This window comes from Periophthalmus magnuspinnatus, chromosome 3 (assembly GCF_009829125.3).
Source record: "Periophthalmus magnuspinnatus isolate fPerMag1 chromosome 3, fPerMag1.2.pri, whole genome shotgun sequence".
NCBI classification, from domain to species: domain Eukaryota; kingdom Metazoa; phylum Chordata; class Actinopteri; order Gobiiformes; family Gobiidae; genus Periophthalmus; species Periophthalmus magnuspinnatus.
The window spans coordinates 36,605,972-36,628,210 of NC_047128.1; the positions used below are offsets into that span (position 1 = coordinate 36,605,972).

Genomic DNA, 22,239 nt, shown 5'->3' on the forward strand with positions numbered 1-22,239 from the left:
TTAGAAAACAGTACTTTTGTAGCAGTCAGTGTACTTTGACTCCTCCTGAAGTAACAGTACTCGTACTTTGACTCCTCCTGAAGTAACAGTACTCGTACTTTGACTCCTCCTGAAGTAACAGTACTCGTACTTTTACTCTGCTCTGGGCTCGTTTGTGTTTGTTTCTCCTTCAGATGATTCAGTTTGTCTCATTTTTGTGTTTTATCTTTTGTAAATACTTTTGTGTAGTATTTTATATTTTTGTCCTTCCAAATACATTCACTTGAATAATTTTACCACGACTTTGTACTTCTACTTTAGTAATATTTATTACTTACTTAGTAAGTTTATTCCCCCTCTCCTCCTCCTCCTCTCCCCCTCTCCTCCTCCTCTCCTCCTCCTCCTCTCCTCCTCCTCCTCCTCCTCTCCCCCTCCTCCTCTTCCTCTCCCCTTCCTCTCCTCCTCTTCCTCTTCTACTCTCCCCCTCTCCTCCTCCTCTTCCTCTCCTCCTCCTTTCCCCCTCTTCCTCTCCCCCTCTTCCTCCTCTCCTCCTCCTCTCCCCCTCTCCTCCTCCTCCTCTCCTCCACCTCCTCTTCCTCTCCCCCTCTTCCTCCTCTCCTCCTCCTCTCCCCCTCTCCTCCTCCTCCTCCTCTCCCCCTCCTCCTCCTCTTCCTCTCCCCCTCTTCTCCTCCTCCTCCTCTTCTCCTCCGCCTCTTCCTCTCCTCCTCTTCCTCTCCCCCTCTTCTCCTCCTCCTCTCCCCCTCTCCTCCTCCTCTCCCCCTCTTCTCCACCTCCTCTCCTCCACCTCCTCTCCTCCTCCTCTCCCCCTCTCCCCCTCCTCCTCCTCTCCCCCTCTCCTCCTCCTCTTCTCCTCCTCCTCCTCTCCTCCTCCTCTCCCCCTCCTCTTCTCCTTCTCCTCCCCCTCTTCTCCTCCTCCTCCTCCTCTCCCCCTCTCCTCCTCCTCCTCCTCTCCTCCTCCTCTCCTCCTCTTCTCCTGCCCCTCTCCTCCTCTTCTCCTCCTCCTCCTCTCCCCCTCTCCTCCTCTTCTCCTCCTCTCCTCCTCTGTCCCTTTAAACACTTCCTGTTCGTACCGTAAGTTTGCAAACAGAGGCTTCTCACAAAAGTCACATGTTCGTCTCCTTTGTCTCTCACGGCCTCAGCTCCTCAGACGAGACAAAAACGTCCTCCACATTTTGTCTCACACAAAACAAATGTGTCACCAACAAATCAACAACTTCAACAACAAATCAACAACTTTAACAACAAATCAACAACAAATCAACAACTTCAATAACAAATCAACAACTTCAACAAATCAACAACTTCAACAAATCAACAACTTCAACAAATCAACAACTTCAACAAATCAACAACTTCAACAACAAATCAACAACAAATCAACAACAAATCAACAACTTCAATAACAAATCAACAACTTCAACAACAAATCAACAACTTCTGCAACTTTACAGCACTTTGTCCGCCCTGAGAGTTTTACTGAAGTTTTATAGAAGATGATGGATTATATAAAAAAAAAAGAGTTAAAGCTGGATATGTTCTGTAGAGAGACTAAAAACAGACTAAAAACAGACTAAAAACAGACTAAAAACAGACTAAAAACAGACTAAAAACAGACTAAAAATAGACAAACACACACAAAAACACACAAAAAATAGACCAAAACAGAAAAAATAGAACGTCTACAGAGAGCGTCTACAGAGCGTCTACAGAGAGCGTCTACAGAGAGAGTCTACAGAGAGTCTACAGAGAGAGTCTACAGAGAGTCTACAGAGAGAGTCTACAGAGAGAGTCTACAGAGAGTCTACAGAGAGAGTCTACAGAGAGTCTACAGAGAGTCTACAGAGAGAGTCTACAGAGAGTCTACAGAGAGGGTCTACAGAGAGAGTCTACAGAGAGTCTACAGAGAGAGTCTACAGAGAGTCTACAGAGAGTCTACAGAGAGTCTACAGAGAGCGTCTACAGAGAGTCTACAGAGAGAGTCTACAGAGAGTCTACAGAGAGAGTCTACAGAGAGTCTACAGAGAGAGTCTACAGAGAGTCTACAGAGAGGGTCTACAGAGAGAGTCTACAGAGAGTCTACAGAGAGAGTCTACAGAGAGTCTACAGAGAGAGTCTACAGAGAGTCTACAGAGAGTCTACAGAGAGTCTACAGAGAGGGTCTACAGAGAGAGTCTACAGAGAGTCTACAGAGAGCGTCTACAGAGAGTCTACAGAGAGAGTCTACAGAGAGTCTACAGAGAGAGTCTACAGAGAGTCTACAGAGAGCGTCTACAGAGAGTCTACAGAGAGAGTCTACAGAGAGTCTACAGAGAGAGTCTACAGAGAGTCTACAGAGAGAGTCTACAGAGAGTCTACAGAGAGTCTACAGAGAGCGTCTACAGAGAGTCTACAGAGAGAGTCTACAGAGAGTCTACAGAGAGTCTACAGAGAGTCTACAGAGGGTCTACAGAGAGAGTCTACAGAGAGTCTACAGAGAGCGTCTACAGAGAGTCTACAGAGAGAGTCTACAGAGAGTCTACAGAGAGTCTACAGAGAGTCTACAAAGAGCGTCTACAGAGAGTCTACAGAGAGAGTCTACAGAGAGTCTACAGAGAGTCTACAGAGAGCGTCTACAGAGAGTCTACAGAGAGAGTCTACAGAGAGTCTACAGAGAGTCTACAGAGAGAGTCTACAGAGAGTCTACAGAGAGAGTCTACAGAGAGAGTCTACAGAGAGTCTACAGAGAGCGTCTACAGAGAGTCTACAGAGAGAGTCTACAGAGAGTCTACAGAGAGAGTCTACAGAGAGTCTACAGAGAGCGTCTACAGAGAGTCTACAGAGAGTCTACAGAGCGTCTACAGAGAGAGTCTACAGAGAGTCTACAAAGCGTCTACAGAGAGTCTACAGAGAGAGTCTACAGAGAGAGTCTACAGAGAGTCTACAGAGAGTCTACAGAGAGTCTACAGAGAGAGTCTACAGAGAGCGTCTACAGAGAGTCTACAGAGAGTCTACAGAGAGTCTACAGAGAGTCTACAGAGAGCGTCTACAGAGAGTCTACAGAGAGTCTACAGAGAGAGTCTACAGAGAGAGTCTACAGAGAGTCTACAGAGAGCGTCTACAGAGAGTCTACAGAGAGTCTACAGAGAGCGTCTACAGAGAGTCTACAGAGAGAGTCTACAGAGAGTCTACAGAGAGTCTACAGAGAGTCTACAGAGAGAGTCTACAGAGAGTCTACAGAGAGAGTCTACAGAGAGAGTCTACAGAGAGAGTCTACAGAGAGAGTCTACAGAGAGCGTCTACAGAGAGAGTCTACAGAGAGTCTACAGAGCGTCTACAGAGAGTCTACAGAGAGTCTACAGAGAGTCTACTGAGAGCGTCTACAGAGAGTCTACAGAGAGCGTCTACAGAGAGTCTACAGAGAGTCTACAGAGAGTCTACAGAGAGTCTACAGAGAGCGTCTACAGAGAGTCTACAGAGAGTCTACAGAGAGCGTCTACAGAGAGTCTACAGAGAGTCTACAGAGAGCGTCTACAGAGAGTCTACAGAGAGAGTCTACAGAGAGTCTACAGAGAGTCTACAGAGAGTCTACAGAGAGAGTCTACAGAGAGTCTACAGAGAGAGTCTACAGAGAGTCTACAGAGAGTCTACAGAGAGCGTCTACAGAGAGAGTCTACAGAGAGCGTCTACAGAGAGAGTCTACAGAGAGAGTCTACAGAGAGTCTACAGAGAGCGTCTACAGAGAGAGTCTACAGAGAGTCTACAGAGAGAGTCTACAGAGAGTCTACAGAGAGTCTACAGAGAGTCTACAGAGAGAGTCTACAGAGAGTCTACAGAGAGAGTCTACAGAGAGTCTACAGAGAGTCTACAGAGAGGGTCTACAGAGAGAGTCTACAGAGAGTCTACAGAGAGCGTCTACAGAGAGTCTACAGAGAGAGTCTACAGAGAGTCTACAGAGAGAGTCTACAGAGAGTCTACAGAGAGCGTCTACAGAGAGAGTCTACAGAGAGAGTCTACAGAGAGAGTCTACAGAGAGTCTACAGAGAGAGTCTACAGAGAGTCTACAGAGAGCGTCTACAGAGAGTCTACAGAGAGAGTCTACAGAGAGTCTACAGAGAGAGTCTACAGAGAGTCTACAGAGAGCGTCTACAGAGAGAGTCTACAGAGAGAGTCTACAGAGAGTCTACAGAGAGTCTACAGAGAGAGTCTACAGAGAGTCTACAGAGGGTCTACAGAGAGTCTACAGAGAGCGTCTACAGAGAGTCTACAGAGAGAGTCTACAGAGAGTCTACAGAGAGAGTCTACAGAGAGAGTCTACAGAGAGTCTACAGAGAGAGTCTACAGAGAGAGTCTACAGAGAGAGTCTACAGAGAGTCTACAGAGAGTCTACAGAGAGTCTACAGAGAGAGTCTACAGAGAGTCTACAGAGAGTCTACAGAGAGTCTACAGAGAGAGTCTACAGAGAGTCTACAGAGAGTCTACAGAGAGTCTACAGAGAGCGTCTACAGAGAGTCTACAGAGAGAGTCTACAGAGAGTCTACAGAGAGTCTACAGAGAGTCTACAGAGAGCGTCTACAGAGAGAGTCTACAGAGAGAGTCTACAGAGAGTCTACAGAGCGTCTACAGAGAGTCTACAGAGAGTCTACAGAGAGTCTACAGAGAGTCTACAGAGAGAGTCTACAGAGAGAGTCTACAGAGAGTCTACAGAGAGCGTCTACAGAGAGTCTACAGAGAGTCTACAGAGAGCGTCTACAGAGAGTCTACAGAGAGAGTCTACAGAGAGTCTACAGAGAGTCTACAGAGAGTCTACAGAGAGAGTCTACAGAGAGTCTACAGAGAGAGTCTACAGAGAGAGTCTACAGAGAGAGTCTACAGAGAGAGTCTACAGAGAGAGTCTACAGAGAGCGTCTACAGAGAGAGTCTACAGAGAGTCTACAGAGCGTCTACAGAGAGTCTACAGAGAGTCTACAGAGAGTCTACTGAGAGCGTCTACAGAGAGTCTACAGAGAGCGTCTACAGAGAGTCTACAGAGAGTCTACAGAGAGTCTACAGAGAGTCTACAGAGAGCGTCTACAGAGAGTCTACAGAGAGTCTACAGAGAGCGTCTACAGAGAGTCTACAGAGAGTCTACAGAGAGCGTCTACAGAGAGTCTACAGAGAGAGTCTACAGAGAGTCTACAGAGAGTCTACAAGAGAGTCTACAGAGAGAGTCTACAGAGAGTCTACAGATGAGTCTACAGAGAGTCTACAGAGAGTCTACAGAGAGCGTCTACAGAGAGAGTCTACAGAGAGCGTCTACAGAGAGAGTCTACAGAGAGTCTACAGAGAGTCTACAGAGAGCGTCTACAGAGAGAGTCTACAGAGAGTCTACAGAGAGAGTCTACAGAGAGTCTACAGAGAGTCTACAGAGAGTCTACAGAGAGAGTCTACAGAGAGTCTACAGAGAGAGTCTACAGAGAGTCTACAGAGAGTCTACAGAGAGGGTCTACAGAGAGAGTCTACAGAGAGTCTACAGAGAGCGTCTACAGAGAGTCTACAGAGAGAGTCTACAGAGAGTCTACAGAGAGAGTCTACAGAGAGTCCTACAGAGAGCGTCTACAGAGAGAGTCTACAGAGAGAGTCTACAGAGAGAGTCTACAGAGAGTCTACAGAGAGAGTCTACAGAGAGTCTACAGAGAGCGTCTTACAGAGAGTTCTACAGAGAGAGTCTACAGAGAGTCTACAGAGAGTTCTAACAGAGAGAGTCTACAGAGAGTCTACAGAGAGCGTCTACAGAGATGTCTACAGAAGAGTCTACAGAGAGTCTACAGAGAGTCTACAGAGAGTCTACAGAGAGAGTCTACAGAGGAGTCTACAGAGAGTCTACAGAGAGCGTCTACAGAGAGTCTACAGAGAGCGTCTCTACAGAGAGTCTACAGAGAGAGTCTACAGAGAGTCTACAGAGAGAGTCTACAGAGAGTCTACAGAGAGTCTACAGAGAGAGTCTACCGAGAGAGTTCTACAGAGAGAGTCTACAGAGAGAGTCTACAGAGAGTCTACAGAGAGTCTACAGAGAGAGTCTACAGAGAGTCTACAGAGAGTCTACAGAGAGTCTACAGAGAGAGTCTACAGAGAGCGTCTACAGAGAGTCTACAGAGAGTCTACAGAGAGCGTCTACAGAGAGTCTACAGAGAGAGTCTACAGAGAGTCTACAGAGAGAGTCTACAGAGAGTCTACAGAGAGCGTCTACAGAGAGAGTCTACAGAGAGAGTCTACAGAGAGTCTACAGAGCGTCTACAGAGAGTCTACAGAGAGTCTACAGAGAGTCTACAGAGAGTCTACAGAGAGTCTACAGAGAGAGTCTACAGAGAGTCTACAGAGAGTCTACAGAGAGTCTACAGAGAGAGTCTACAGAGAGTCTACAGAGGGTCTACAGAGAGTCTACAGAGAGCGTCTACAGAGAGTCTACAGAGAGAGTCTACAGAGAGTCTACAGAGAGAGTCTACAGAGAGAGTCTACAGAGAGTCTACAGAGAGAGTCTACAGAGAGAGTCTACAGAGAGAGTCTACAGAGAGAGTCTACAGAGAGTCTACAGAGAGTCTACAGAGAGTCTACAGAGAGCGTCTACAGAGAGTCTACAGAGAGAGTCTACAGAGAGTCTACAGAGAGTCTACAGAGAGTCTACAGAGAGCGTCTACAGAGAGAGTCTACAGAGAGAGTCTACAGAGAGTCTACAGAGCGTCTACAGAGAGTCTACAGAGAGAGTCTACAGAGAGTCTACAGAGAGAGTCTACAGAGAGAGTCTACAGAGAGTCTACAGAGAGAGTCTACAGAGAGAGTCTACAGAGAGAGTCTACAGAGAGTCTACAGAGAGTCTACAGAGAGTCTACAGAGAGAGTCTACAGAGAGTCTACAGAGAGTCTACAGAGAGTCTACAGAGAGAGTCTACAGAGAGTCTACAGAGAGTCTACAGAGAGTCTACAGAGAGCGTCTACAGAGAGTCTACAGAGAGAGTCTACAGAGAGTCTACAGAGAGTCTACAGAGAGTCTACAGAGAGCGTCTACAGAGAGAGTCTACAGAGAGAGTCTACAGAGAGTCTACAGAGCGTCTACAGAGAGTCTACAGAGAGTCTACAGAGAGTCTACAGAGAGTCTACAGAGAGTCTACAGAGAGCATTACGGTAACGTTCAACCAATCGCCTAAAGAGGAATTCCAGGAATGTAAAAAGATCCACTTCAGACTGAAACTAGATTGTTCTTAACTTACAGCCACACGAGTCTGTGACTATACGAGAGTGTGGAGTATATAGAGTATAGAGTATTTAGAGTATAGAGTACAGAGAATATAGAGTATAGAGTATAAAGTATAGAGTATATAGAGTACAGAGTATATAAAGTATAGAGTATAGAGTATATAGAGTATAGAGTATTTAGAGTATAGACTATAGAGAATATAGAGTATAGAGTATAAAGTATAGAGTATATAGAGTATAGAGTACAGAGTATATAGAGTATAGAGTATTTAGAGTATAGAGTAGTATAAAGTATAGAGTATAGAGTATAAAGTATAGAGTATAGAGTATATAGAGTATAGAGTATATAGAGTATAGAGTATTTAGAGTATAGAGTATAGAGAATATAGAGTATAGAGTATTTAGAGTATAGAGTATAAAGTATAGAGTATATAGAGTACAGAGTATATAAAGTATAGAGTATAGAGTATATAGAGTATAGAGTATTTAGAGTATAGAGTATTTAGAGTATAGACTATAGAGAATATAGAGTATAGAGTATAAAGTATAGAGTATATAGAGTATAGAGTACAGAGTATATAGAGTATAGAGTATTTAGAGTATAGAGTAGTATAAAGTATAGAGTATAGAGTATAAAGTATAGAGTATAGAGTATATAGAGTATAGAGTATATAGAGTATAGAGTATAAAGTATAGAGTATAGAGTATATAGAGTATAGAGTATATAGAGTAGAGTATATAAAGTATAGAGTATATAGTATATAGAGTATAGAGTAGTATAAAGTATAGACTATAGAGTATAAAGTATATAGAGTATAGAGTATAAAGTATAGAGTATATAGTATAGAGTATAGAGTATAAAGTATAGAGTATAAAGTATATAGTATAGAGTATAGAGTATAAAGAATAGAGTATAGAGTATATAATATAGAGTATATAGAGTATAGAGTATAGAGTATAAAGTATATAGTATAGAGTATATAATATAGAGTATATAGAGTATAGAGTATAGAGTATAAAGTATAGAGTATAAAGTATAGAGTATATAGAGTATAGAGTATAAAGTATATAGTATATAGTATAGAGTATATAGAGTATAGAGTATAGAGTATAAAGTATAGAGTATAAAGTATAAAGTATAGAGTATATAGTATAGAGTATAGAGTATAAAGTATATAGTATAGAGTATATAGAGTATAGAGTATATAGTATAGAGTATAAAGTATATAGTATAGAGTATATAGAGTATAGAGTATAGAGTATAAAGTATAGAGTATAAAGTATAAAGTATAGAGTATATAGTATAGAGTATAGAGTATAAAGTATATAGTATAGAGTATATAGAGTATAAAGTATATAGTATAGAGTATAAAGTATATAGTATAGAGTATATAGAGTATGAAGTACAGAGTATATAGTATAGAGTATATAGAGTATAAAGTATATAGTATAGAGTATAAAGTATATAGTATAGAGTATAAAGTATATAGTATATAGTATAGAGTATATAGTATAGAGTATAAAGTATAAAATATATAGAGTATAGAGTATATAGAGTATAAAGTATATAGTATAGAGTATATAGAGTATAGAGTATAAAGTACAGAGTATATAGTATAGAGTATATAGAGTATAAAGTATATAGTATAGAGTATAAAGTATAAAATATATAGAGTATAGAGTATATAGAGTATAAAGTATATAGTATAGAGTATAAAGTATATAGTATATAGTATAGAGTATAAAGTATAGAGTATAAAGTATAGAGTATATAGAGTATAGAGTATATAAAGTATAGAGTATAAAGTATAAAGTATATAGTATAGAGTATATAGAGTATAAAGTATATAGTATAGAGTATATAGAGTATAGAGTATAAAGTACAGAGTATATAGTACTTCCAGGCCTGTCCGTTGTTTTGTTTCTCTTTCGTAGCACTCTGATGACACTTTGGACTGATGATGTTAAAAGTCAAAAAACTTTAATTTAGTCTTTAAACTTTTCCCAGAGCTGAACTTTTCCCCACATGAAAAGTCAGACCGACATCTGCCTAGTAACAGAGGTTTCTCTGATTGGTGCAGCTCGAGTCTCCTCCCGCTGGGTGTGTGTGTGAGAGTGTGTGAGAGTGTGTGAGAGTGTGTGAGAGTGTGTGAGAGTGTGTGAGAGGGGGTGTGTGTGTGTGAGAGTGTGTGTGAGGGGGTGTGTGTGTTGGGGTGTGTGGGTGTGTGTGTGTGAAACAAAACTGAAAAAAATAAAAAATAAAAACAAAACAAATAAAGTTCATGTTCTGTCAGTGATAAAGTTTAAATGTCTGTATCAGACTCAGAGGACACCACACCTCCATAACCCGGTTGGCGCACCGTGGGGTCTGGGTGGCGCACCGTGGGGTCTGGGTGGCGCACCGTGGGGGCGGGTGGCGCACCGTGGGGTCTGGTGGCGCACCGTGGGGTGTGGGTGGCGCACCGTGGGGGCGGGTGGCGCACCGTGGTAGCGGGTGGCGCACCGTGGAGTCTGGTGGCGCACCGTGGGGTCTGGGTGGCGCACCGTGGGGTGTGGGTGGCGCACCGTGGGGTGTGGGTGGCGCACCGTGGGGGCGGTTGGCGCACCGTGGGGGCGGGTGGCGCACCGTGGTAGCGGGTGGCGCACCGTGGGGGCGGGTGGCGCACCGTGGGGTGTGGGTGGCGCACCGTGGGGGCGGGTGGCGCACCGTGGGGGCGGGTGGCGCACCGTGGGGGTGGTGCTGCTCCATGTGCTTCTCTTCACACTCGGCTCTTTGGGACAGAGGAAAAGGCCCGACTCACTATCGCCCCCTGCCGCCGCCGGGGCACAGCCCTCTGCTCCGGCCCGGACCTCCCAGCTCCTCCTCAGCCGCTACTGGGCCACAGGAGGCGGGGGCCCGCGCCGGGGGCCCGGGCCGGGGGCCCGGGCCGGGGGCCCCCTCCTTATATCTGTGTAGAATCGGCTCCTTCCCTCGGTCTGCTCTCTCTTTGATCCTCTTTCTCAGCTGACGTAACCGCGCATGCCCCGCTCCCGGCCTCGCGCGCTGCTCACGCTCGTGTGTGCGTGTGTGTGCGCCGCGTGCGCGTAGAGGGCGCGCGCCGAGGCGACGTGCGCGCTCCTGACGCAGGGTTTTGTCTGGCAAAGCGCAGCGTTGTTCTTCAGAGGCTGGCGCACACCGCAGGAGCAAGAGCAGCTGCACAGAGTCATTTCACCTCCGCAAGAGTCTCCTCGTGTGCGCTCCTGCTCCTCCTGCTCCTCCTGCTCCTCCTGCTCCTCCTGTTCCTCCTGCTCCTCCTGCTCTCCGCGGAAACAGCGCGTCGAACACTATACTGGGTTTTAAAGCACACTTCTGCCATGGAGGACCAGCTGCTGTGCTGTGAGGTGGACTCCATCAGGAGAGCCTACCAGGACACAAACCTGCTCAATGACCGCGCGCTCCACACCATGCTCAAGGCGGAGGAGAACTACCTGCCCTCACCAAACTACTTCAAGTGTGTCCAGAGGGAAATTGTGCCCAAAATGAGGAAAATAGTTGCCACATGGATGTTAGAGGTAGGTTTTTCTTTAAGTGCAACTTTTGTCATGTGCTTCTTGTGCCGCAGACGAACTTGTAGTGAGGCTAGTGGAGCTAACACCACGCGCCCCACGCGCACAAAGAGAAACAAAGACAAACAAAGACAAACAAGTCATGTCCCAGGAAGGACTTTAAAGCTCCACACACATGAAATGTGTGATTTTAGAGCCGCTGTTACATAAAGGCTGAAACAGGCTGTGTTCATGGAGCTGGGTGGTCCGTCTCCACAAGCTCACAATCTCTCTCATTATAAACAAAACACTTGAGTGAAGAGTTCGTGCACAAACGGAGCTCTGCGCTTCACATTTAAGAGAAATTAAATCAGTAAAATAGTCTAAAATGAGAGCAATGTACACGTATGCAGCGTGGCCCGTGCCAGGACGCGCCATCTTGTCGTCGTTTATGAGAAGGATTTTAATATCATTAAAAATGTGTTTGATGACAGCGCGTGACAGCGGATGCTCTGAACGCGGCACATGTGGATCTTTATCAGAACAGAGTCAAATCTGCGGGTTCAGCCCGATCCACGGGTCCAGCTCTGATAAAAGTCTGTTTAGTTTGAGGAGACTGGGCTCTGTCCCTGAAGGTCGCGGCTGAAAAACGCGTTTTAAAAGAAACACAGAAATGTTCCGTGAACCTGAGGCGTCGGCTTTGAAACTGCGTGTTCTTTTGCACATTTAGGTGCACTTTGTGTCCGCATTAATGCGCCACAAACATTTTAAATTAATTTTTGAAGCGTCGCTGCGCCGCGGCGCAAAGAGGCGCGCGGAGCACGTGAACTGCACTGGGACAAATTAATTCATTTTAATTTGTGCAGAGCTCAGACTCGACTCTTTCGACTCTCAGATGAACAGGCGTCTCTCCAGCTTCATTTTCGTACCGCTTTCACCCCGCTCACTATTTTTTAAGTATTTCTGAACATTTTTTGAAAAGATGACGAAGTTGAAATTAGAGGAAACTTGCCTCGACGCCACCTTTGTGTCTCCACCAGAACTGACTGCAACTAATGCTCTGCTTTTAATTAGCCTCAACACACGATTAAAATGACCAGAGTGCACAGAATAAATCAGGTTTAATGATTATTATTGTTTGTGGACAGTTGAGCCTCACACAGCAGTGAAAATGACACGAGGAAAACGCTGCAAATAAATAATAACAAGAGTTTATTTGGGAGGTAAAAGCAGGAGGGGAATAAACAGGGAATAAATATTTAATAAATGTGGAATAAACATGGAATAAACATGGAATAGTCCCTGTGTAACAGCAGCTCTCCAGAGTTTACAGTTTGTCTGAAGCATCTTTGTGTTTTTTTCAGGTTTGTGAGGAGCAGAAATGTGAAGAGGAGGTTTTTCCACTGGCTATGAACTATTTGGACCGATTTTTATCAGTGGAGGCCACGAGGAAAACCCGACTGCAGCTGCTGGGAGCTACCTGCATGTTTCTGGCCTCCAAGATGAAGGAGACCGTCCCCTTAACGGCAGAGAAACTCTGCATCTACACGGACAATTCAGTTCATCCGTCCGAGCTGCTGGTAACAGACTTGTGCAGACATGGACGTTGCATAACACACAGGAGCACACACGCTCATGATGCAGAGGCTGTGCACATGATCAGAGCTGTCAGGAAACTCACATTTACACTCGATACTAAGGAAGAGACTCGATACTCAATACTCAGTACTCAAGACTCAATGCCGATACCATGATGATAATAAAAAAACACTATTTAAACAGTGGAAGGTCATTTTCACCTTTCAATGTTTTACTGTGTGTTCTAGTCCCATGTGTCTTAGATCTGTGTAATCCTCAGTGTCCAGCAGGTCCACAGTGGTCCACAGTGGTCCACAGTGGTCCACAGTGGTCCACAGTGGTCCACAGAGGTCCACAGAGGTCCACAGAGGTCCACAGTGGTCCACAGTGGTCCACAGTGGTCCACAGTGGTCCACAGTGGTCCACAGTGGTCCACAGAGGTCCACAGAGGTCCACAGAGGTCCACAGAGGTCCACAGAGGTCCACAGAGGTCCACAGAGGTCCACAGAGGTCCACAGAGGTCCACAGAGGTCCACAGAGGTCCAGTACTAGTCTATTTGATCTTTTCGATTCTTCTGACCGCCGTAGTTGTGATTCAGGGCACTGCGGTTGTTGTGGTCCTGGTCCTCGGTTCTCAAAAGTATCGAAAATCAGATCGATACTAAAACTAGTATTAAAACTAGATTCTCATGTTTCCCACTCACAGAAATGAACCTGAATATGTTTATAATGAGTTTGAGCTGCAAGTATAAGACACATAGACTAATATAAACACACACACACACACACACACACACACACACGATGAACCTTCTGGATACTGAGGATCACACAGATTTAAGACACATGGGAATAGAAAACAAATACGATCATTTAAAGTGGATCTTCACAGTGCATTGACAAAGTGTTTTTCTTGTTTTATTTATTATTAGTGTTGAGTATCGAGTCTGTTCGTGTTGAGTATCGAGTCTGTTCGTGTTGAGTATCGAGTCTGTTCGTGTTGAGTATCGAGTCTGTTCGTGTTGAGTATCGAGTCTGTTCTTTAGGATCAAACTCAGGTCTGGACTCTGGTCGTGGCGACTCGTCCACTGAGGCTGAGGACGATGGACAGAGTTAGTTTTGGTGCAGAGTCTCTGAATGGCGCCTGTGACTTTCCCATGGTCACTGCGGCCTCACATTTCATCAATGGTCAGTCTGAGGAAACGGCAGGCTGCAGCGACACCTGCTGGTCGTAAAGTAGAGATGCAGGATCTCTGTGAACAGACACTTCTGTGAAACAGCAGATGCAGCTTTTAGCAGCTCTGATTCAGACACATTACATTCATAAAACACAAGTTTGGAAACTGGGGCTGCAGTCGATTAAAGAAATTCTTAAACCTGCCGATCGATTGGGTGAAAGAAAAGGGGCTGTGACAAAAACTCTCAAAACTATTATGTATTTCTACATATTTGATCCAAACTGTCCTCACAAGACTCCACCTGCAGGGGGAGTTCATGCAAAAACTACTATTTATACAGAAAAAAGTGCTAGGAAATATTTATGTAAAGACAAATTCAACTTGAAAATCATGAGTTTGATTTGACTTTTTACTTATAAAGCCAAAAATACCAAATCCTCAGCTCTCTCACTTCTCCTTTCTGCTGTGGTCCCATAAAAAACTTAAATAAAATAATAAACAGACTAATACAAACTGTAGTCGACTGATGAATCGACTGAATGAACAAAGGACAAACTGGAAACACTTGAGGATATTTGTTATTCTAAAGTCAGATTCAAACTTAACCTGACGTGAGGCTGATGTCTGTGAGTCGTTTCATTTGGAGCGGCTCAGGTTGAATGAATGTTTCTGGTCTGGTTACAGCAAATGGAGCTTCTGCTTCTCAACAAACTCAAGTGGGACCTGGCCTCGGTCACGCCGCATGACTTCATCGAGCACTTCCTGTCCAAGCTGAAGATTCACCCGTCCACCAAACAGATCCTCCGGAAACACGCGCAGACGTTTGTGGCCCTCTGTGCTACAGGTATTATATGTTTTTAGTCTCATAATTATTTACAGTGTGTTTTACGACTGTGGGTTTGTGGTGAGTGAACCACACACTGTTGACTCACTGAGGTGTGTGTTTGTGTTGTTTGTGTGTTTACAGATGTGAACTTCATCGCCAGCCCTCCTTCGATGGTGGCGGCCGGCAGTGTGGTCGCTGCAGTCCAAGGCCTGTACCTAAAGAGCCATGACGCCTCCTTATCCTCTCAGAACCTCACCAACTTCCTCTCACAAGTCATCCGCAGTGACCCGGTACACACACTTTCACTCTCTGAGCCTAATGTTCTAATGCTCATCCAGAACATCCCTGGAGTTCTGTTTTGTTCTGAGCTCTGGACAGTCGTGGAAGTGTTTCACGTCTAAATTGCCGTCACTATCATTATTTTGTAGCTATTGTTTTTAGCCTCCATTATATAGATTCACTTCTGAGTTTTTTATACAAAAACAGTTGAAATCCGTGGAAGTCAGTGTAAAAATGGTGCATGTGCTTTGTGTCACAGTTTGTTGTTCCTTTTCTAACATGGTGTTTTCTGTGTTTCTGCAGGACTGTCTGCGCTCGTGTCAGGAGCAGATCGAGTCTCTGTTGGAGTCGAGTCTGCGACAGGCGCAGCAGCAGCACCACAGCTGCACAGAGAGCAAACGTGTGGACGGGGACGTGGACCTGTCCTGCACCCCCACAGACGTACGGGACGTCAACATCTGAGGACGCGGCTCACAAAGAGACAGATCTATGAACAACGGAGGGCTGGGACACGTGGCTGCGGGCCAGAACCCACTCGCAAGTGGCCCCAAAGTCACATTTCTGCTAATGTCCCGCCCCCACAAGGGAATGCAACGCTGAGGGCTGGAGCGCAAGCCACGCAAAGAGACATTCAGTAGATACTCTTCCCTCAAATATTAAACTAGGAATCTTCAAATTACCACAGACTTGCCTACTAAACATCCCAAAGTGTAACGTAGGCCTTAGTTTGTCTTCAGGGTTTGCCCTGAACTATAATTATTATTAAAGACAGAGGCTTTTTGTTTGTTTTTTTTATACTTAGAGCGTTTTAGACTTGTCCGAGCTCCTGTTTGTTGCATCGCAGGCATTCGTATACCCCCTGCTTGCTTATGTTTAGTCACTTTATATATCCATTTAGACCTTTATCAGTTAGTCTTATACCTCTTCTTTTCCGAGCATTTGTTTTCGTAGTTCTGAGCTGCGCTGTTGATGAGAGCCGCTGTGGGATGCTGATGAAATGGTTTGGACAGAATGGCTTGTTTGTCCATCCATTGATTTGCTTTACCGTTTAACTTGCTGTAGTTTGAGAAGCTTGACCCGACGCACATGCAAGCACAGCAGTCCAGTGTGCATTCTTTCTCTTACTAGATCTAAAACCATTCAGACTTTTATTCTTAAAAAAGCACTTTTAGTCAGCATGGCTGGCTCAACTAAAAAAAAAATCACAGTAAGTTTGGATTGGGGACAGAGTAGAAGTCGTGGGGGAGGATGGGACAGGACCAGTCAGGATTGGGAGCTCGTAGAAGCTGCTGTCACGTAACGTCTCTGGTTTGGTTTAATCAGCACAGTACTGGGGTAAAGTCAAAGAAGTATTACTCTTAAGGTAAAATGAGTTTTTTTTTTTGAGAAAGTATTTATTTTTTAGATTACCTTCTGTAGTTTGCATAATGAAACGTGCTGATATAACCAAACCTTTGCCATGAAATCCCAGTCTAAACGCCAGTGCTCTACCTGACCTCGTACTGCTCAAGGATTTTGGGAGGGGGACGAAGCTACAAGACGTAAAAGAAGGGGAGGGGGGGCTTTAGACAAGATTTTGCACAAAAACTTCTAAACGTGGGCTGTGTATCTGAGGAGACTTCCCTGACAAAAACAGTGGGGCGAGTGAAAGTGGCTAAAGGGGTTGGACTGCACCGGAGGACCAGCAGCAGCCACTTTCAATCACTGAGGAGGAGGAGGATGTGCTGGGCTGGAGGACCCTGGATGTGGGACAGAGTAGGAGACAAACACTCCTTTAATCCGCTGCTATAGAAATAAACCCCAGCTACGTGTTTGAATAAAAACAGAAAAATGAAAAAGACAAAACAAATGATTCCAGTGATGCTTTTTCCTGATGTTTGCTGCTAATTTTTGGTTGTTTTGATATACATATAAATGTCAATATCCTGCCATTCTAGGGTTGAATTTTCTCATAGAAAATGTTGTTATTGACATCCTCATTGTTGTAATGTAGATTCTGTGTTATCAGTTTGTTTTGTGTATGATGAATGATTCTCCGTACTATTCCAAAAACAAGGACAATGAGAGCGTCTTCAGTAATGCTTGAGCCACGATACCTCATATGACAGTTCAGATCTCTATTTGTGTTTGTTAAGTTCTTGCTTGTTGGTTCAGTGCCTGTCGCTGTGTTTCCAGCAGTTCCACGGCACAGTTTGAACCTGGTGCCATAACAGTAAATGGGATGTGTGTAACTCTGTTGAGTGTTAAGCTGTCTCGCTGAAAGAGACTTTATCCGCCCTTTGGGCCCATGGTGGCCTTCCTTTCCCCCTTTTTATATTTATAAAAAAAAACTAAGAAAAAAAACATCTTTTGCTCCAGTTTTCAGTGAGTCCATCTACATTTGTAAATAGATTGTCTGCTCATTAAGCCATAGACTCTTGTTTTACAAATCATTCCTCACAGTTGTTCTACATCATGTAGGTTGTCTACAACTGTATTCATTTGGGTCATCTACACAATAAAAGATGAATTAGAAGCTGTAACTGCTGCGTGGAGCTTTCATTTATGGATGTGATGTGAGAAGGAAGTGGGAGAGAGGCACTTCCGCTCTGAAACAGCAAACACACTGTCAGTGTGTCATTCTGTTGGTTTCACATTAGTTCTGCTGTGGTCTAGGCCCATGATCCGTCTCAGGGTTAAATTAACCCTGGAGTTGGGACTGCAGAGTTCACCCTTTTTATTTCATGCTGTTGTATAAATACTGCCTTGAATTGATACAGACCCTTTCATGATATTCCCAGAATGCTTCACATTTCATTATTTCTCTATCCACGGCTGCTCTGAGGGAAACTGACCCAGGCTATAAATCTGTGGCACCGTCTCCACAAACCTCCACCGCGCTCCAGAGTCTGTGCACCTGACTGTCTCCACAAACCTCCACCGTGCTCCAGAGTCTGTGCACCTGACTGTCTCCACAAACCTCCACCGCGCTCCAGAGTCTGTGCACCTGACCGTCTCCACAAACCTCCACCGCGCTCCAGAGTCTGTGCACCTGACTGTCTCCACAAACCTCCACCGTGCTCCAGAGTCTGTGCACCTGACCGTCTCCACAAACCTCCACCGCGCTCCAGACAGATCCTCATCATGTCTCATCTTCTGTGTCGTCTCTCCTTATAACTGCAGATTTAATGGTGTAGAACACGTTTAAAGTATTGTTTTAATTGACAGCTAAATGAAATTCCCTTGCTGTGGCCTCACCTCTGGTCGGTGCACTCAGGTCACTCTGGTCTGCAGAGATAAATCCCCCGTGAAACTCATACGTTTGGCTTTTTTTGTCAATTTGTGAGTGAGACAGTAATATTTTTTTTATCCTTCCTCAGTCCTTCCTCACCTGACAGGGCAGTTCCGTGGTTGTCATGGTTGTGGTTAGCTGCTCTTGTGGCTGACAGGCTGACACACAGAACAGTTTAAAGATTTTTATGCTAGATTTTTTACTTAATATTTAGGGATTTTGACAAACTAAGAAGTGTATCTTGTGCTGTTTAAAGGACAGAAGTTAAAGAATAATGGACTGTGATTTGAGCAGTTTATTTTTTCTGTTTCCATGGTGACCCTGTTTGGAGATGGCTATGCTAGCCAGCTAGCTCTGAAATGCTACACACATTTTACTACAATGCAACAGACTTTCTACCAAATATGACAGAAGACGTTCCAGAGGAAACACTTGAGGAGAATGTCCCGTCTCATCAGCAGAGTCAGAGGATTAGGACAGTGTTTCCTGTTGTGTTTTCAGAGTCCTGGCTCCCCCTGGAGGCTGCTGTGATGCTGCAGGACACAGAGGACAGAGACGAGGGACACTTTTGTTTGTTTTAAGCTGTTTCTAATGTGTCACTTCAATCTGGAACATTCCCAAGAGCTTTGAAAACTGTGGTTATCAAGTCTCTCCTAAAGAAGAACAGTCTTGATGCCACAATATTGAACAATTATCGACCGATCTCTAATCTGCCATTTTTAGGCAAAGTCCTTGAAAAAGCTGTTTACCAACAGTTTATTAACTTTCTCCAAATGAACAACTCCTTTGGTGTTTTCAGGTTTTAGACCCACCACAGACTGAGATGCTCTGATCAAGGACAAATGACGTCCTCCTGACACTGATGCACAGTCTCAGTGTTGATCCTGTTAGATCTGAGTGTTTCCTTTGACTCTGTGGATCATGGGATCCTCTTACAGAGACTAGAGGACTGGGAGGGCATCTGTGGTACTGCACTAAACTGGTTCAAGTCCTATCTAGAAAACAGGGAGTACTTTGTTGAAATTGGACAATGTGTCTCAGATAAAATGTCCCTGACATGTGGGGGCCCCAGGGGTCAGTCCTGGGACCCCTGTTGTTCAGTCTCTACATGCTGCTGTTAGGACAGTTAATACACAACAATAATGTGTCACACACAACTCTGCAGACGAGTCAGATCTATGTCTCACTGCAGCAGGTGAATATGGACCAGTGGATTCACTGCATCAACAGATCAGTGTGTGGAGGAAAAACAACTTTCTCCAGATAAACTCAGACAAGACTCAACTCATCATCTTTGGCCACAGAAACATGTGGCTCAGAGAATAGAGTTTAAAGCACAAGTCTCTCCATGGACCAGCACCAAAGAACATCTCCCACATGAACCATCTCACACTCTGAGGACTTCAGGGACCGGCCTCCTGCTGGTCCAGAGTCAGGACTGAACCTGGAGAATCAGTGTTTAAGTTTTATGCAGCTAAAACCTGGAACATTCGTCCTGAAGATGTGAGACAGGCCTCGACTTTGACAATGTTTAAATCCAGGCTCAAAACAGTTCTGTTTATCTGTGACTGAAAGGTTTTTATTCTGCACTTTTCTTGTTTAATGCCTTTTTTATTTATTTATTTATTTATTTGATAGGGACAATGCACATTAATGAACATCAGTATAAAACAGATGTAAATATGTCGAGTTTTAGCTACAAAGTTAGTTTTCATCCGTAGTCCCAAGGCAAATACATAAAACACAACACGCAATACAAGCATTCTGTAAAGTGCTTTGAATTCTGTTGTACCAGTTGTGCATAAATCCTTCCTCTCCTCACACTGACACAGGACGTCAGGACTCTACCTGTGGAGCTGCACTCACACTTTTGTTTGAGCTTTCCTATTATTATTGTATTTTACTGCTCAGTGTTTAAACTGCCCCTCGGAGACGAATAAAGTGACTTTGATTGACAGATTGTTCTGGACAATCTTTTACAGGGTAAAACCCAAACATTAGTGTTATGTTCAGGCAGCGTGTATTTAAATATCACAGGGGAAAGCACTGGTCTGTCAAACTGAATATAACATAATGAGCAAATCTGTGAGACATAGTCTTTAAAGTTTGAAGTAAATGCTGCAGCAGTTTGGTGTGAGCTCGTGTTCAGAGCCCGTGTTCAGAGCTCAGAGCCCGTGCTCAGAGCCCGTGTTCAGAGCCCGTGTTCAGAGCCCGTGTTCAGAGCTCAGAGCCCGTGCTCAGAGCCCGTGTTCAGAGCCCGTGTTCAGAGCCCGTGTTCAGAGCTCGTGTTCAGAGCTCGTGTTCAGAGCCCGTGTTCAGAGCCCGTGTTCAGAGCCCGTGTTCAGAGCTCAGAGCCCGTGCTCAGAGCCCGTGTTCAGAGCCCGTGTTCAGAGCTCGTGTTCAGAGCTCGTGTTCAGAGCTCGTGCTCAGAGCTCGTGTTCAGAGCTCGTGTTCAGAGCCCGTGTTCAGAGCTCGTGCTCAGAGCCCGTTTTCAGAGCCCGTGTTCAGACCCCGTGTTCAGAGCTCGTGCTCAGAGCTCGTGTTCAGAGCTCAGAGCGCGTGTTCAGAGCCCGTGTTCAGAGCCCGTGTTCAGAGCTCGTGCTCAGAGCTCGTGTTCAGAGCTCGTGTTCAGAGCTCGTGTTCAGAGCTCTCTGCTTTAGCCCAACAGGATGTGCTGAGTCTGCACTGGAGACACATCTTCCTCTTTTCAAACCCTGTCCTCAGGCTGGTCACTCCGTGGGACAGTTCAGTTGTTTTGGTGGATTATCGTAAACATTTATCACAGTTTAAATAAGTGGATGCTTGTGGGAAAATAGAATAAAAATACAGGAAGTATCGCTGAATTCTAAAACAGAAAACTCCATTCAAAACACAGAGACAATTTATGAGCAAGAAAGGCATTTTCTGACAATTTAAACCATCATGTGGTAAAACAGAGATGTTGCCATCTATTTTTTTAGTCTAATCATAACCGTTGTGTAACATAAATAAACTGTGGTCATTATTAGGGTCGAGTTGAGTCTGAATCGTCTGAATCGTCTGAATCGTCTGAATCGTCTGAATCGTCTGAATCGTCTGAATCGCGCTCGCTCCAGAGCCTTTTGTATTTGCACAATTTTGAGGAAAAGGGTAAACTTCAGAGTAAACAATAATAAAAAGATACTTCAGTGAGCTCTAATTTTGAGTGAAGATCCAGAAAAAAAAAAAGAAAGACGGCTCAATAGCGCCACCTTAAAAGTCTATTTACATTGCACCAATAGGAGCCCGGCCCAGAAAAATGCCATTGTAGAAAAATGAAACTTAGCATCAAAAATAGGTCACGTCAGGACATGTAAATATATATATATATATATTATGGCCCCACCCTAAACCCCACAAGCCCCACCCTAAACCCCACAGGAAGTCAGCCATGTTGGATCAAACCCTGGATCGACAAAATCATTCATCATAATCTTTTGACATCTCCTCCAACAGTTTTCATCAAAAACACTTCAAACCTGGTCAAAAGACACAAAGCCCATGTGCAATAAAAGGATATCAATTACATTTTAAATAAAATGTTGGGCGTGGTGACGTTTCAACAAAATGTCAATTTTTTGAAAAAAAAAAATCTATCCGTCACAAACATTGTCAGAGCCTATTATTTCATTGTGGGCTCATAAAACTTAGCTCATAGAACAGCTCCAGATAAAACCGCACAGGGCGTCGGCCGTCTTGGGTCAGACTTGAGGCGTCCAAAATGTAGACCTCGTACTTTAACAAACTTGTCCTAGAGTTTTGATCTAACGGACTCCAAACCGAGGCAGCTTCATCAGGACATGTCTGGGGTTAAAAGTTGTTAAAATAATGTGTATAAGTCTCAGTCTACTCTTCAGCTGCAGGACGAACATGTTCTGCCTCTCTCATAACCCGCCAGCCTGTCTCTTCTTCACCTCCACAAACCTGCTCCACCTGTGAGATCAAATCCTCACTTCCTGTAATAAACGTGTCACAAACTCAGCTGCGTCTGGTCCTTCTGGGTCATTGTTCACCGTGACAGGACGAACTGGCCAGAAATGGACTCAATAGAAACAAATTCCTTCGTCTGAGCCATCACCGACCAAGGGGCCGTCCTCTGGCAGCATGATCAACGATTACGGCGTTTAATGGAGCGCCAACAGATAACTTCTGCCCAGATTGCTCAGTTGAAGACCGTGGTCCATGAGTTAAACCTCTGCACATTCTCAGAGTGCTGCCTTATCTCAGTCTGCCACCTCCCAGAACCAGGCCCAGTCTTCTGCTCCTCCAGACCCAGCCCAGCTCTTCAAGGAAGCACATGTGCCAGACCCAAACCACTATCAAAGTGATATGGGGCAGTGCGGGGACTTTCTTCTA

General features: G+C 44.6%; 1 protein-coding gene across 1 annotated transcript; it reads left to right on the forward strand.

Annotated features, from left to right (window-relative positions):
* The first annotated feature begins 10,296 nt into the window (after positions 1-10,296).
* Positions 10,297-17,113, forward strand: ccnd1 (cyclin D1). Its single transcript, XM_033988825.2, has 5 exons — positions 10,297-10,760; positions 12,098-12,313; positions 14,174-14,333; positions 14,457-14,605; positions 14,898-17,113. Exons 1-5 carry the CDS (start codon positions 10,563-10,565, stop codon positions 15,054-15,056), a joined length of 882 nt encoding a protein of 293 aa, XP_033844716.1. The 5' UTR covers positions 10,297-10,562; the 3' UTR covers positions 15,057-17,113.
* Positions 17,114-22,239: the final 5,126 nt, after the last annotated feature.

Excerpts from the sequence above, each read along its gene's own strand:
- ccnd1 (XM_033988825.2), top strand. The coding sequence starts at position 10,563 with ATGGAGGACCAGCTGCTGTGCTGTGAGGTGGACTCCATCAGGAGAGCC. Across the intron at positions 12,314-14,173 it reads TTCATCCGTCCGAGCTGCTG|CAAATGGAGCTTCTGCTTCT; the intron begins GTAACAGACTTG and ends GTCTGGTTACAG. Across the intron at positions 14,606-14,897 it reads AAGTCATCCGCAGTGACCCG|GACTGTCTGCGCTCGTGTCA; the intron begins GTACACACACTT and ends GTGTTTCTGCAG.